The sequence below is a fragment of the Passer montanus genome, unplaced genomic scaffold (assembly GCF_014805655.1).
Source record: "Passer montanus isolate IOZ18808 unplaced genomic scaffold, ASM1480565v1 scaffold23, whole genome shotgun sequence".
Classification (NCBI taxonomy): Eukaryota; Metazoa; Chordata; class Aves; order Passeriformes; family Passeridae; genus Passer; species Passer montanus.
Window position 1 is genome coordinate 2,705,302 of NW_024366926.1, and position 13,469 is coordinate 2,718,770.

Consider the following 13,469-nt stretch of genomic DNA (forward strand, 5'->3'; position numbering starts at 1 on the left):
AACTAAAATCTATCGACCTTTTCTTAAAAATCACCTCAGTACCATGCTATTGGCAAGAGCAATGAGGAGAGATGTTGCTCTGGGTTATAGAGGCAGAACTGCCTGTGTGCCTTTGGTTCACTCTTCAGTTCATCAGGGAGTTGCCCAGCCTTGACCTTCTGTGCTGTTTGGACATGTTCATTTTTGTTTCATTCAGTTATTATGTCAAATTTGAGATGGAGTGCAGTACAAATTATTTTGGCCCCAAACCTTTCTTTAACCCTATTTGCAGAGGTGAAAGGCTAATACGTTAAACCTACCAGCCCATGCATACTGATTACTTCAGCCCCTTTAGAGACAATATTCTCTGATTTCAGTTTTGTCTTTTGCAGCAGCTCTTGAGTGGCTGGGATGGGGGCACTGGGTGGTGACAGTAAATGGCACCAGTAACGTGACAATGAGCAAAGAGGGATACGGTGAAAGTAATACCGGATTTTCCTTTGAAAATAGATGGAATGTTTATTTATGATTTTTTTTTTCTTAGTGCATTAAAAATGCTTCTAAGTGTTCATGTTCAAAGTTGCTTCCTGCTCAGCCAGTGCTGAGCAGCAGGTTTGTACCTCACAGTGCTGCAGCGTTGCAGCCCCTTGGTGTCAGGCAGATCTTTGCTCCCTGGGCTGCAGGCTCAGTGGACAGGCAGGCAATGGTAGACTGAGGGTCTGAACACACTTTAGAGCTGTTGTAGAGAAAGTAACCTATTTCAGCTTGCTCTGGCATCCCACCTCTGGGTAGCTGCACTAAAGAAGAAAAAAATGGGCTTTAACTCGCATTGACTTGTGTTAAAATGGCAATGAAGACAAAGTAATGTGGAGTGCCAGCTGAAATTCAGCCCAGATCTCCCTTAGCCTTTAATTTGACCTCCTAGCCCAAATTAAAAACCAGATTGTTTTCTGTTCACAGTTATTTTAACTAGTGTTAAGTCTGGCTAAACTGATGAACCTTTTATTGGTTGGTTTGTTTTAGGTGTTAGCTCTTCTGTCCAGATACCCCAACAGTGTTTTGTAAAGTGGTTTTTTATTAGGCTGCTACAGAAGTTTATGGGAGTTGGAAAAACTAGAGTACCTGTAAAAGGGCAGATGTAGTTCTTTAAAAGATGAGCTTTACAGTGTTAAGGCCTGGCTGGTGTGGTGATTAGCCCTGAGGACCATCCAGTAATGTTAGCCTGTGTTGCAAACCTGGCCTTGCTTGTGTCCTCATCTCCCTGCAGCTGGAGCAGCACCGTGACTGCTTGAGATGTGCTCAGTGCAGATCTGTTTTCCATGCTGACCCAAACTTTCTCCAAATACACCCATTGTGCTGGGGCACATTGTTGTTCAGCTGTCCTTGCTTTAAGGATGAGAGTCTCTTTCACCAGGCTTGTTTCCTGTATCTGCAGGGTGCTGCATCCTGGCCCATGGGCACGGCACTTGGCAGGCTCCCCTGTTGCCCTGCACATTCATTGCCTTTGGGGATTCCACCTCCTCTCCTCACTGTGCTAATTGCAAGAAAATGGGGCAAAGGAAATCCAAGGAAACTATGAAATGTAAGAGACATTACATGACAAAGCACAGAGGAAAAAGCTTTTGTTGCTTGGGGAACTGTCCTTTGGAGGTTGATGATGAATCACATCATCCCCACTGGCAGGTCCTGCCCCAGGCCTCAGATTGCTGGCCTGGGGGGTCGCTGGCAGCCCAGCAGATAAACCGTGTTCAGGGGTACCCCAAAAAGGACAGAGGAAAAAGCTTTTGTTGCTTGGGGGAACTGTCCTTTGGAGGTTGATGAATCACATCATCCCCACTGGCAGGTCCTGCCCCAGGCCTCAGATTGCTGGCCTGGGGGGTCGCTGGCAGCCCAGCAGATAAACCGTGTTCAGGGGTACCCCAAATTTTTATTAAAAACTCTTAAATCTTGTGAATTTGCTATTAAATGCCTGTTGTTAAATTTTAAGGGCCTTATCAATGAGTTGAAACACTGCAATTACTTTTTTGGTTTTTAGTCTGTAAAACTGGTATTTAATTTGTTTCCAGGACCTGTTTTCCTTCTTGCTCCCAGGCTCTCTATAACATATCAAGGTAGTCCCTTTGGTGACCTTTGCAGCTCATATTTGGTTTGGCTCTGCAAGATTTTTCTGGTGTTTTGCTGGCTAGGGTTTTGGGGTGGTTTTGGAGGCTTGTTTTCCTTCCATTTTCCTTTGCTCAATATACAGTAATAACAAGGGGAATTAAATAGGTTGGAGCTATAGAAAGAAAACGCTTTTTCCCATCAAGCTTTATAAGATTTTACAATAATCATAGCAGTTTAAATCTATCTTGTTGGCATTTGTGCACAGAGGCACTCAGTGAGGCTGCAATGAGAGTGCTCTGCCTCATCCTGTATTAGTTTGATCACATAAGAAGCAGCCTATCTGACAGCTCTAGCACCTGGATAATTAAAACCTGTCAATAAAACAACAAAATGCACTGTGTAGTGGGACTCGTCTGTGCTAGCATTAAACACCACAGATAATTATATTGCAGCAGAGGTTGGAAAGCCAGCCTCTCAGTGCTCTGAAAGATCAATAAAAAGGCCCATTCATAATGAAAAAAATGCTAGAGAAACTGGATTTTCATCTCCCTGTCATTAGATGCTTTGCTTTTAAGGTTTTGCAGAGGCAGAAAAAGATTCTGTTGAGGAATTCTTTGTTTCTGGAAGCTAAACAGGTGGGGGATTTAGCTTTGCTTTTGTGCAGCACATTACTGAAAGCAAATGTGCTGGACCCAAGTCTTTTTGAGGGTCTTACAGTTCTGCTCTCCACTCTCCACTGCCTCCCTTTTCTGCTGTCTTTTTTTGTTTTTTCTTTACTCCTTATTTTTAACCCATCATGTGAGCTCTACTTTTTAGTGATACTTCAGAAGCTTTGCTTCCTGTTTATTTTCTCCAGGAATTATTTTTTTAATTTTTTTTTTTTCCTCTTGGCTCTTCCTAAAGGGCTGATTTGGAAATATCATATATTGACAGGGGAGGACACACTCTTATTTGCTGTGACAGCCTCTTTCTTAAAGCACTCATCCAGAGAGGAGATTTTTGTGTTCCAGGGAAGAAAAAGAATGTCTTACAGCATTGCCATGAAGGATAATGAATTAAGTCTGTCTGTTACTGTAAAACCATTAGAAAAGCATAATAGACCTTGAGGAAGAGGCTTAGATATTGATGCCTTGGCTATATTAGCGTGCCTGGGCACATGATGGCTGCCTTGTCTTTGCAGAAAGAAATAAAGTCTGTGTAAAGTTGGTGTTTCACCTGAGGGCAGAGAGAAAGACTGCCTTGTTTTTTTGGCAGCCAGTGCTGCCATGCCGGTGAGTGGTTTGGTTGGCACACGTGGGCATTCGGCTTCCTTGTTGGAAGCTGCTATAGGTGGATGGTAGCACCAGCTATGAGCACCTATGAGGTGTTTAGCAGAGCATGGGCTGGGTGTGGCAGCTCAGTACTGCCCTACAAAATCTAAGTTTGTGGATGTGAAGTTTTCCACCCTCAGGATGTTTAACACCCAGCTTGGACTCTGACCATCTGTGGATTCAGAGGGAGCAGGTGCCTTCCCCATGGAGTAGCTTCCACTGTGCCGTGTTCACAGGAGCTTGTGTGTTGCGGAAATTGTTGCTTCATCTCTGAAGGGCTTGTCTCTGGAGGATAAGGACATGGAGGGTGTGTTGGGGTGAAATGAGTGTTTGAGCCTCTAGGCTTGTTCTGGAGCTGTGCATGGATTCTTGTTGCTCTTCTCCTGATGTCCCTAGGACAACAGGTGCCTGCCTCCGTGGTTTAGGGCTTTTATTGTCTGGTCCCCTCCTAGGTGGAGAGTTGGAGGACTTGCTGGTATTGCACCTGTGATGATTAATGCTGAAAGACTCTTGTTTGGGATTGATCTTTATTTTATGCTGCCTTTGCATTTTTGTTCTGGCAAACATATTGCCCCAGACATGTCTAGTCTGATGTTGTTGACCTGTCTATACTTTAAAAGTTTCTGGAAAGCCTGAAAATAAACTGCCAAACTATTTTTTTTTCTTTTCTTTGTCTCTTGATAAATATATTAACAATGTCAGCATTGAAAAAAAAATTAAAGATATCACAGCAGGAATAAGCAGATGTTTACATCTAAAGTGATTCTGTTTCGTTATTACAAGATGACCTTGTCACTTACAAATCATAAAAATATTTCCAGGGAGAAGAAATGGAAGTTTGCTGAAGGGGAATGAAGTTTTGGTGTTGTTTTTAGTTTAAGTCTGAACAGAGAGTTGTAAGCAGAGTTGAGCCCTGCAGCTGGTCCTGAGCACAAATGTTTCCTTCAGTCCCACTCCTATAAATGCAAAACAAATGACATATGAAATACTATTCCTGTTTCACATTAAAACTCCTGAAAGTCATTTTCCACTGGAACTGGGAGAAGTTCTGCAAAAATAATCCATGTTTTCTGTTACAGTGTATTTGTTACATTGGATTGACACCTTGCTTTAGATTAAATACTTTTCCACATATCCAGATAGAAACACAAAATGGGGGTCTTAACAAGTAGGAATAAGCAGCTGGAAAGAATGCATAGGGAACCCCCCCTTTTTTTTTCTTTGGGTTTTTTTTTGGGGGGTGGGTTTTTCTTGTTGTTGTTGTTTTTTGTTTGCGTGGGGTTTTTTATTTTATTTGTTGTTGTTGTTGTTGTTTTTGGGGTTTTTTTAATAATCTTGCAACTGCAACAATTTACACTTTTCCTAGTAGGGTGGTTTTTCCTCTCCAAAACATAGATGTGAATAACACGAACTGTTCTTGTTTTTTGTTTGGGTGGGGTTTTTTATTTTATTTTGTTGTTGTTGTTTTTGGGTTTTTTAAATAATCTTGCAACTGCAACAATTTACACCTTTCCTAGTAGGGTGGTTTTTCCTCTCCAAAACATAGATGTGAATAACACGAACTTATGTTTATGAGATGATGGATGCTTAAAGGCTGCCAAGTACCTTGGACTGACTTCTGGCAGTGTTTGGAGCATTCTCTTTTCCTGAACATACAGGAACAGACAGGAATTGGTGTCTCAAGTTGGGCTGAAAATGCTGATCTTGGGTTTTGCTTTGGTTTCTGGTCTCTTGGTTGATCTTGCTGAGCTGAGTGGACACTCTTGGTTCAGGGAAAGTGTCCACAAATCCCAGCAGCGATTATGGAGGTGGCCCAAGACATGGAGAGGGTCTTTGAGAAGCAGTGTCTTTACTCATGTGCCCACCTTGCACTTCAGGGCATAGGAGGGAAAGGGGACTGATGGCATAAAACAAGCCAACACACACACAAAAATATGGCTGTACATTTCTTGTCAGATTTCATAATAAACAACAAGGTGAACTAAAACCACTTGAGGGGCTACTTCAATTCTGCTGTGTCTCTAGAACATTTGCCTTTAAAATTCTGGACCAACTAATAAAATGGAAGCTGGTTTTTTAATAGCATAAAATTGTCTATCTGGTCCCCTAAATTCACAGAGTCCTCTCACAGTTCTCTTGTTTGCTTGGCATCAGAACATACAGAGAATCAGGAAATACCCCAAGAGGCCAAGGATTGTGTGGAAAAGTTGTAGCATGAGGACAGTGATGGGAAAGAAAACTGGTTTTCTTTGAAGGAGTTGATGAATCAGTGCTAGAAATAAAAGGTGCTTGTGTAAATGCAGTAATAAGAGATACAGATGAGTGTGAAAAAGGTGGCTGCAGTTTTTTGGATTTATGCTAAAGTTATGCTAAAGCCAGCAATGCAATCCATTCCTGCAATATTGGGGATAAATCCAGCATGATGCAGAGCTACTGTATAGCAAAGGGAGGTCCTTCTGTGATTGCCCAGTAGAGGAGACAGATTCTTACTTACCAGCTTCACACCAGCTGCTGCAGTGCTGGTTCTCATTGCAAACTGTACCTCCAGTAGCTGGCAAAGATCTTCCTTCAAGAAAAAAGAGAAAAAATAAAAAAAGAAGGGAGGGGGAATGGAGTGGGGTGGGCAGTGGCAGACAGTACCCAGCACTAAGCCTCACAACTTGCAGGAGTTTGGAGCAAGTATTGCCAAGACCCAGGTGCCAAGAAATTCCAAGATTCCGTGTAAAATCCTGTGATTTACAAGGAAGAGCACATGGCCTGGTTTGCTGGAAATGGAGTATAGCATGAGTACATTATGGTTTTTCTCCCTGTCATTTTCAAGGCTACGGATTCATCATCTTTTACACATCTCCTTTCTTGTGTCACTTTTTGCATGTCACTTAGTGTCACCTGGGCCTTTAATCTGTCTGGAAAGAAATATGACAAAGCTGAAGGGACCAAGAAGCTGTTGTAAAAGGGATAAAATGCATGAGCAAAAGCAGAGCAACCAGAGCTTTAATGATGAGTGATTTTTACCTCTTTCTCCCGTTAAAATTTCCATAGCCTGATGTCTGACAGTAATAGTTCATTGAAGAGGCATTAGGTTTTTTCCTATGTTTTTTAGTGTAAATTGCCATCATCCCTTAAGTGTGCTGGAATGAGAAACGTGTGTGTTTCACCCTGGGATGATAAAAGGAAGCTCAAAATGTCAAGTGCCAGATTCAGTTTTGCTGCCCATAGGAAAGGAGTGTGAAAAAGAGAGGAATTCCACTGATTTTCATTTTTGTTGTTGTTGTTTTGTTTTTTTAATATGAACCCCTTTTTAGTTAATTTAGCAAGGTTCTGACACCATGTAGTATTTATGATTTTATTTGAAAGTTTTTAATTTGGTTTTCTGTGTTTCCTCCCCAAGGTGGCACTGATAATTTAATCTCACTTTCTTTGAAAGTTCCTGTGCTTGGTAGGCTTTGCTATCCCCCATTCCAGGAAAGTGTAGAGGGGCTTCAGGATGTCCTAGAGTGGGGGGAAAAACTTTTGCATTTCTGAGCATCCTGCATTCCCCATTCAAGCCCTTGTGTCATGAAGCTTTTAGTCTCTTTGGTGATATTGCAGAAGGTAGTATGCATTTAAGGAGGTTAAAATTGTGCTGTTAACAGACAACTTTCCAGGCTGTGTTTTCACTTCTGTTCTATGTGTCCAGATTCTTGCATTAAAAAGAAAGACCCACAAAGAAATGCTTGACCATTCAAAGCAAATGCTTCCTTGCAAACAGAAATAAAAAACAACACAGATGAACCCTGAATGTGTTTGTTCCTCTCCCACCTCCAATTCCTCATAATTCTGGATCTTTACTCGTGATTTTGAAAGGTGTCTTTGATCCATTGCTGTTATTCTGTGTAATGTGGCCAGTGCTGTCCCTCCAGCCAGGAAGACTATTGATTAGACCAGTGAAATTGGTTTTTGAAAGGCACATTGAGCCCAGTAAAGGATTTTTGTTGAAAGTGAAATTTTGGATGATATTCAAAGCCTCTCCTGGAAAACTGCCCACTTGCATGGTCCGAGCTACCTGTGATATCCCAGCATGGGTGAGGACAGTTATCTTATTGTTAAGAAAATTATTTTTCTGTCTGTATAACAAAACTAGTCACTTGCTGTGATAACTGTTGTCTTTCAGCTAGAAAACATGAGAATGTCCCAGCCCTCTGGATTATCTTGTATTCAGCCTGATGAGTAAGCGTATCTGCTCTTATTATTCTTTCCATAAAATTAAAGAAATTATGGAGCTTAAGGCTGTTGCTAATGAATCAATTTTAATTTACAGGCTCAAATAAAATCCGCATTAAGGCTGACAAACTGTAGCTTCAGGTAAACATGAAGCATTTCCACTGCAGACCTAAATGAATTCTGTGCTGGATGTCTCAGCTTCTGCCAGAAGAGCAGGAGGGTCAGGGGTCCCATTTCATGTCAGAGGATGCAGAATCCTCAAGAAAATAGATGCAGTGTTCTAGCCCTTAGGAGGTCTCTTTCTGGCATGCAAAAGCAGAAAAATCAAAGACTAATAATATTTCTCTCTTGGTTTGGGGGTTTTTTTTGGTTTTTTGTTTGTTTGTTTGTTTGTTTTTTTTTTCTTTAAACAAACAAAGAAGCAGAAGATTTTTCCCTATAGAATCACTGTTTGCTGAATATTTTTGCATCACCAATTGTACATTAAAGGTGTTTGTCCCATTAAATCAGAGGCAAATTTGGGTTTCTACACATGCACAAGTCAGTCACCCATGGACCTGTATATGCCTCAGGAAGAGAAGCTTGCAGAACCCAACCTCTGTGTGTGCTCTTAACATGAAAGATGCTTACTGCAGCAGGCAGGGTCAGTTCCTTCTGTGTCTTCTTCATGGAGAATAAGCTTTTTGGAAAAAGTACCTCATTTCAGGAGATGCATCCATGCTGGGCAGAATGATGGAATAAAGCTTAGCCATGTGTGCCTAATGTAAGGGTGTTATCTTGTGAATGATCAGACTGGGAAGTTTCTCTAACAGGCCTTGTATGAAAACATTATTTTGGTTTTTAGACAGCTTATTTGGTGATTTTTTTTTCCTCCCACTCAAGTGTTGCTGTTTCTAGTTTTTGCTTTGACTTAAGGAGTATTATACAAGATAACTGGTTTTGTGGGAACGCTTGATAAAAATGTTGCGAAACATTGTTATGTCTGCTATAAAACATGCAATGATTATTTTTTTTGTCATCATTGTTGGTTTAGTCCTTGTATTTTGTTTGTGAGGATGCTGGTATTAAAGAAATACCTCCTGGAGGGGAAGGATTGTGCCACCATGCCTCTTCTATTTTGGTAATAAGCTGATTAAGATGTCGGTGTTTGCCATCAGCCTCTGTGTGCTCACTGCTGAGCTTCCCTAGGTGATGCTGAAGTCCTGGCTCCTGCATCTTATTGACACTTCAGGGGCCCCTCAGCTTCTTGACCTGTCCTTCTGTCTGGCCTGTTTTCTGACTCTCATCCTTGTTGCTTTCCAGATGCAGTAATCGGACCCAGTGTGCGGTTGTTGCCGGCCCTGATGTGTTCCCAGACCCGTGCCCCGGGACGTACAAGTACCTGGAAGTGCAGTATGAGTGTGTCCCTTACAGTATGTATCCTGATATATTTGCACTTGTTATTTCAGTAGAGATTTATTGTGGAGATTGGGACGGCCTTGAGCTTGTCTCTTGTTGCTCAAGGGCGAGTAAAGCAGACCATGTGCATCATATGAGACTGAGCTGATAAGATATGAAAAATGGTTCTCTGTGTCAGGTTTGTGCTTAGGTTAAAAATATCCTAATAATGTCTCCCGTGTTGTACAGCATAACAGTGAGACATCTTTTGGAAAGCACTTGGGAAACCCCATTAGAGAAAGCAGACCAGAGGAGTGAAGCACTGTTGCTGGCTTACAGCTTCTCTTTACAGAGGTTTATGCTTATAATCATACAGCAGTGTGCTTTGACTGAGCTATATCTGTGTAATCGGTGGCATTTGATAAGTGCCTTAAATATTGTATCACCAAGGAGGTAGCAAGCTATTGTTTTGGGCAATTTGATTTTTGATGGTAGAAAAATACTAATTTATAAGCTTCCGACGTTACGAAGGCAAATTACAGGCAAACCATTCAGACTGAATTTTTGAGGGTAGAAAGCCAGTCACCTGAGATGACAGCAATATGTGCCAAGCGGGAAATTCAGAGCTACAAAATGTTGTGTATTTGCTTTCTGTAGAAACCAAATTTGTTACATGCAGTTAAGGCCCTACTGCCAAAAAGGGCGTACCTGAAAAAGGAAATAGCAATGATAACAGGAGAAGTGCACTTTTTTATTAACAGTTGTAGAGACCTGAGTGGTGAATAACAGCACCATTTCCAGGTTTTCGGTTTGAGCAGGGCAAAGCTTATTGTAGCACACCTCTTAAAATAATAAAGCAGGTATGGGAATGTGAGCTTTCAACCCACGGTGTTGTACTGAGAGCGCAGCAGGAGGCATCAATCTGCTGAAACCCAGAGTTTGGCTCGAGGACTAAGACCATCTTTGTTGCCTCAAGCGTGGGCTGCAGGAGAGCAGACGTGGCTGAGCAATGGCAGGCACCCTGTCCAGAGGGGAAACAAGAGTTTACAGCCCCTGGGGTGGTCCCCATCCCCCAGGCAGGAGGTGGCCACCTGCCTGCTGCCACAGCCTGGAAAGACTGTGTGGTGTTTGGTTTCTGTGAAACTCCAAGACCACCTCTCTGAGTAAAGGGCACCTCTCTGTTGAGGAACTGGGATACTCTGCTGGCAGCAGTCTCAGTGTGTCCATATTTGATTTTTCTAAACAAAACTGTGAAGCTTCTAAATGCAGTGATGGAATGCTTTTTTATGAGGTGAGCTATTAAACTCATGGAAAGATTGACATCAGGGCTTAGGATCTACCCTGTGAAGCAGAATATACTCCAAATTATATTTTAGAGTTATTCCACTCTAAATGAGGCTTTTCATTTCAGAAGCAACACTGTGCATGGAAAGGGTTAGGGAAGATTGGTTTCAACTTATCACAGCAGGTTGTATTTCCCTGTGATTTATGATTTGCATGAGGGTATGCTGTTCTCTCCAGAGACTGGGCTGGTAAAGCAGTAGTCATTACCTGGTACCCCTCCACAGCCTTTGTTGCACATAAAACAAAGAGGAATAGTGGTGCCTTGTGAGAAAGGCAATATGTCAGTATTACACCCCAAAGTGTTAATGGGCCCTGTGTACAAGAAGTAGAATAACTCTTGTGAGAGGTTGCTCAATAATAAATGTACAGTAGGGATTGAGTGTTTTTAATGATCTGAATGTAGGGAGGAGAAGGATGACAACTGACATGCTGCTTTTGCAATTAAGGTAGGAGCTTTGATGGCTGTTTCCTTCAGTTCTTTATGAATCAAATATAGGGCCTCTGTAAGCAGAGTTAGGGAGGGAAGACAAAGGGCAAGCACATGATAAAATAGGGTGCGGTCTTCTGAGGTTGTTGTTGTGTGTTACTTAGGAAATTTTGGGTCAAATCCTCATGTGTTGTTATTTAGTGTAGCACCAGTGAACTAGGTTGTGTTTAGGTAAACTGTGTCCCTTGGTATGCTGACATGGAGTGGGAAACCTAGAGCTCCATTTTATTATTCTCCTGCCTCAGTCTCTGCCTGGCTTTGTTGCTGGCTCTATTTCTTCCCTCAGAATTGTCAGATGAACTTTGTAGATGTTCCCCACCTGGGCCCCACGAGTGTCCCATAAGTGAAAGCCATCCAATCAATGGGGAAGGTTTCAGCTCTGGGCAAGTAGGTCAGCAAAGGCATGTCTGGACCAAAGCCACTCCTGGTGGATGAAATCTGTTCCTTCATTTCTGCCCTGTTGTTGTCAGAGGTCAGTTCTTGTCACTGAGCCCACATGCCTCAGCCCCTGTGCAGCCAGCCTTTGGTGAGTGGTGGGGTCTGCCATATGGCCATCTGCTAAAGGAACACCTCGGTTGCATAATAAAGGAATTAATAGTTCAGCAGGCACTTGCACTGTGGGCAATTCCAGCTTGCCTTTGTCTGGTTGGATGGGTTACTCCTCACAGTTTCAAATTATTCTTTATGGACAGAGAGTGGGTTTACCCAAGTGTTGGCTGAGCAGCAGAAGGGAGGGTGTGCATCTCGAGAGGAGAGGGTTTGGGAGTCATCTCTAACAAATGTTGTTAGGACTGACCTTAGGCACTTGTGCTCAGTATAGTGCTAGTGTATATGCTCCCCCAAAGAAAAAATATGGAAGATTTAAAACTGCATTTGTTAATTTGCTTCTCTTGAGATTTTATTATTTATTAACTCTTCCACCATATCATTTTCTAGAGGAAATTTTCTCCCTTTCCTCTCAGATGGGGGAAATCCAAGTGTCCTCTGTGAGTGCAGTTCATATATTTTAAAATGTCCTTTACATTACGCCACACACTGCATTCCTGTGTGTTCACTAGATACCCCTGACAAGGAGAGTTTTATGAGGCTGCAGTTACTCTCACCACGCAAACAAGATGAGTGATGATTATGCAGATAGCCCAGTCCTCTCCCTGTAGTTGCTTTATTGGGTAGCTAAAGCCTTCTACTAGAATGGACAGTCATTCCAGGACAGCTGGGTTTCTTAGGTTGCCCTCTGACAGTGAAAAGTAGGTGATATCAGCAGGTAAAAAGATAGCAGACCTATTTTGTCAGGCTTCAGTGCCATCAGTTGTCCTATCTTTCTGGTATCAGAAAAAATCATCCAAATAATTTTGTCTTTCTCAAACCAGGCCTTAGCATGTGGCATGTGTTGCTCTTAACACTTGCTTTAGGTACTGCCCCATTTCTTCTGAAATATTTAATTTACTACTCCAGTTTCCTTAAATTGAATTTGCTTTTAATAATTACTGACCAAGAGAGCTTTTCCGTGGTTTTCAACTGGATATGTACTACTGCAAGCCTGCAGTCTGCCATTGCCAGAGCTGTGGACATGTTTCATTGTGGAGAGGTGACTGAGCTGTTTTGTGCTGTGTGTGAATATGAGAAACCTGACGTGGTGATGTTCAGTGGTGGTTGATCCAGTACACTGTTGTTTCCTACTGCATTCCTTCCCTCTGCCCTTCTCCCTTTACAGAGCAGAGTTAAATGGGTAATGGAAACAGCAGTGGTGGAGGTGGTTTTGTAAAGCTGGGTCAACACTCTCATTACAGAAACACTTCACTATCATCTTCTGGTGCTTGTACAATCCTGTTGTCATGGTGCCAGTACATCTAGGAGTGAATTTTTCTTATTTCACCTTTTTAATGTGCTAAAGGCCTTCCTGTTTTACTCATGAGCCAGCGCAGAAAGCAGATGAGTGTTTTATCCAAAGCTGTATACATGAGACCAGTGGCCAGCAAGAGAGCCCAGTTTTGCAGGAGCAGCGGTGTTGGGAGAGCTGCCCCTCTCATCAGACACATTTTCTATCAACAACATGGGAAACCCAAACCCACCCTTTGGTTTTTGCTAATACTGCCTCTGTGTGTACGTGACACTTGGCAGCTCAAGCCATCCATGTTTTAGTAGTTCTGCAGATGTTTTGGAGAAGGAGGAATGGAGTGAACAACCCAGTTGAGGCTCCCTTTTCTCTCTCAAGCACGTGTGCTCCGCAGGACATGGCAGTGGCACTGCCCTTCATGGGTGGCACTCCAGATCAGAAGAGGGGGAAATTCCAGCATGTGAGCAGCTATCACCACTGGCTCAGACTGAAATTTGGGGATTGTCTGTGTCTGCTTTTTTTTTGGGTTTTGAAAGTGGTATGAGCTGAAAGCACCAGAGGTATTTTCAAATGCTTTCTTCTGTTCATTTCCCTGAAGAGACAACCTTACAGGCTCCTGAGGATCCAGCACAGTGTTGAAAAGAGGATTTAGGTGTATCTCAGTCAGATTTACCTTCAGTTTATCCTGAGCTCCCAGTTCCCTTGGGCTCTAGATTTTGGAGGTCAAAATAACTTGTGCACTGTTGTCCTTCAGAAGCAGTCTGTTTTTTGGTTTTTTTGTTGTTTTTTTTTTAACAGGGAATTGGAAAATTTAAACTATGGGATAAGG

At 42.3% G+C, this 13,469-nt stretch overlaps 1 protein-coding gene across 14 annotated transcripts in view; it reads left to right on the forward strand.

Annotated features, from left to right (window-relative positions):
* The window catches only part of ADGRL3 (adhesion G protein-coupled receptor L3), a 490,192-nt gene that overhangs the window by 271,500 nt on the left and 205,223 nt on the right, over positions 1-13,469 (forward strand). For all 14 annotated transcript variants that reach the window (XM_039710508.1, XM_039710495.1, XM_039710502.1 and 11 more), the window contains one exon: positions 8,898-9,007. In XM_039710508.1, coding sequence (XP_039566442.1) covers positions 8,898-9,007 — 110 coding nt within the window. The remainder of the gene's footprint in view (positions 1-8,897; positions 9,008-13,469) is intronic.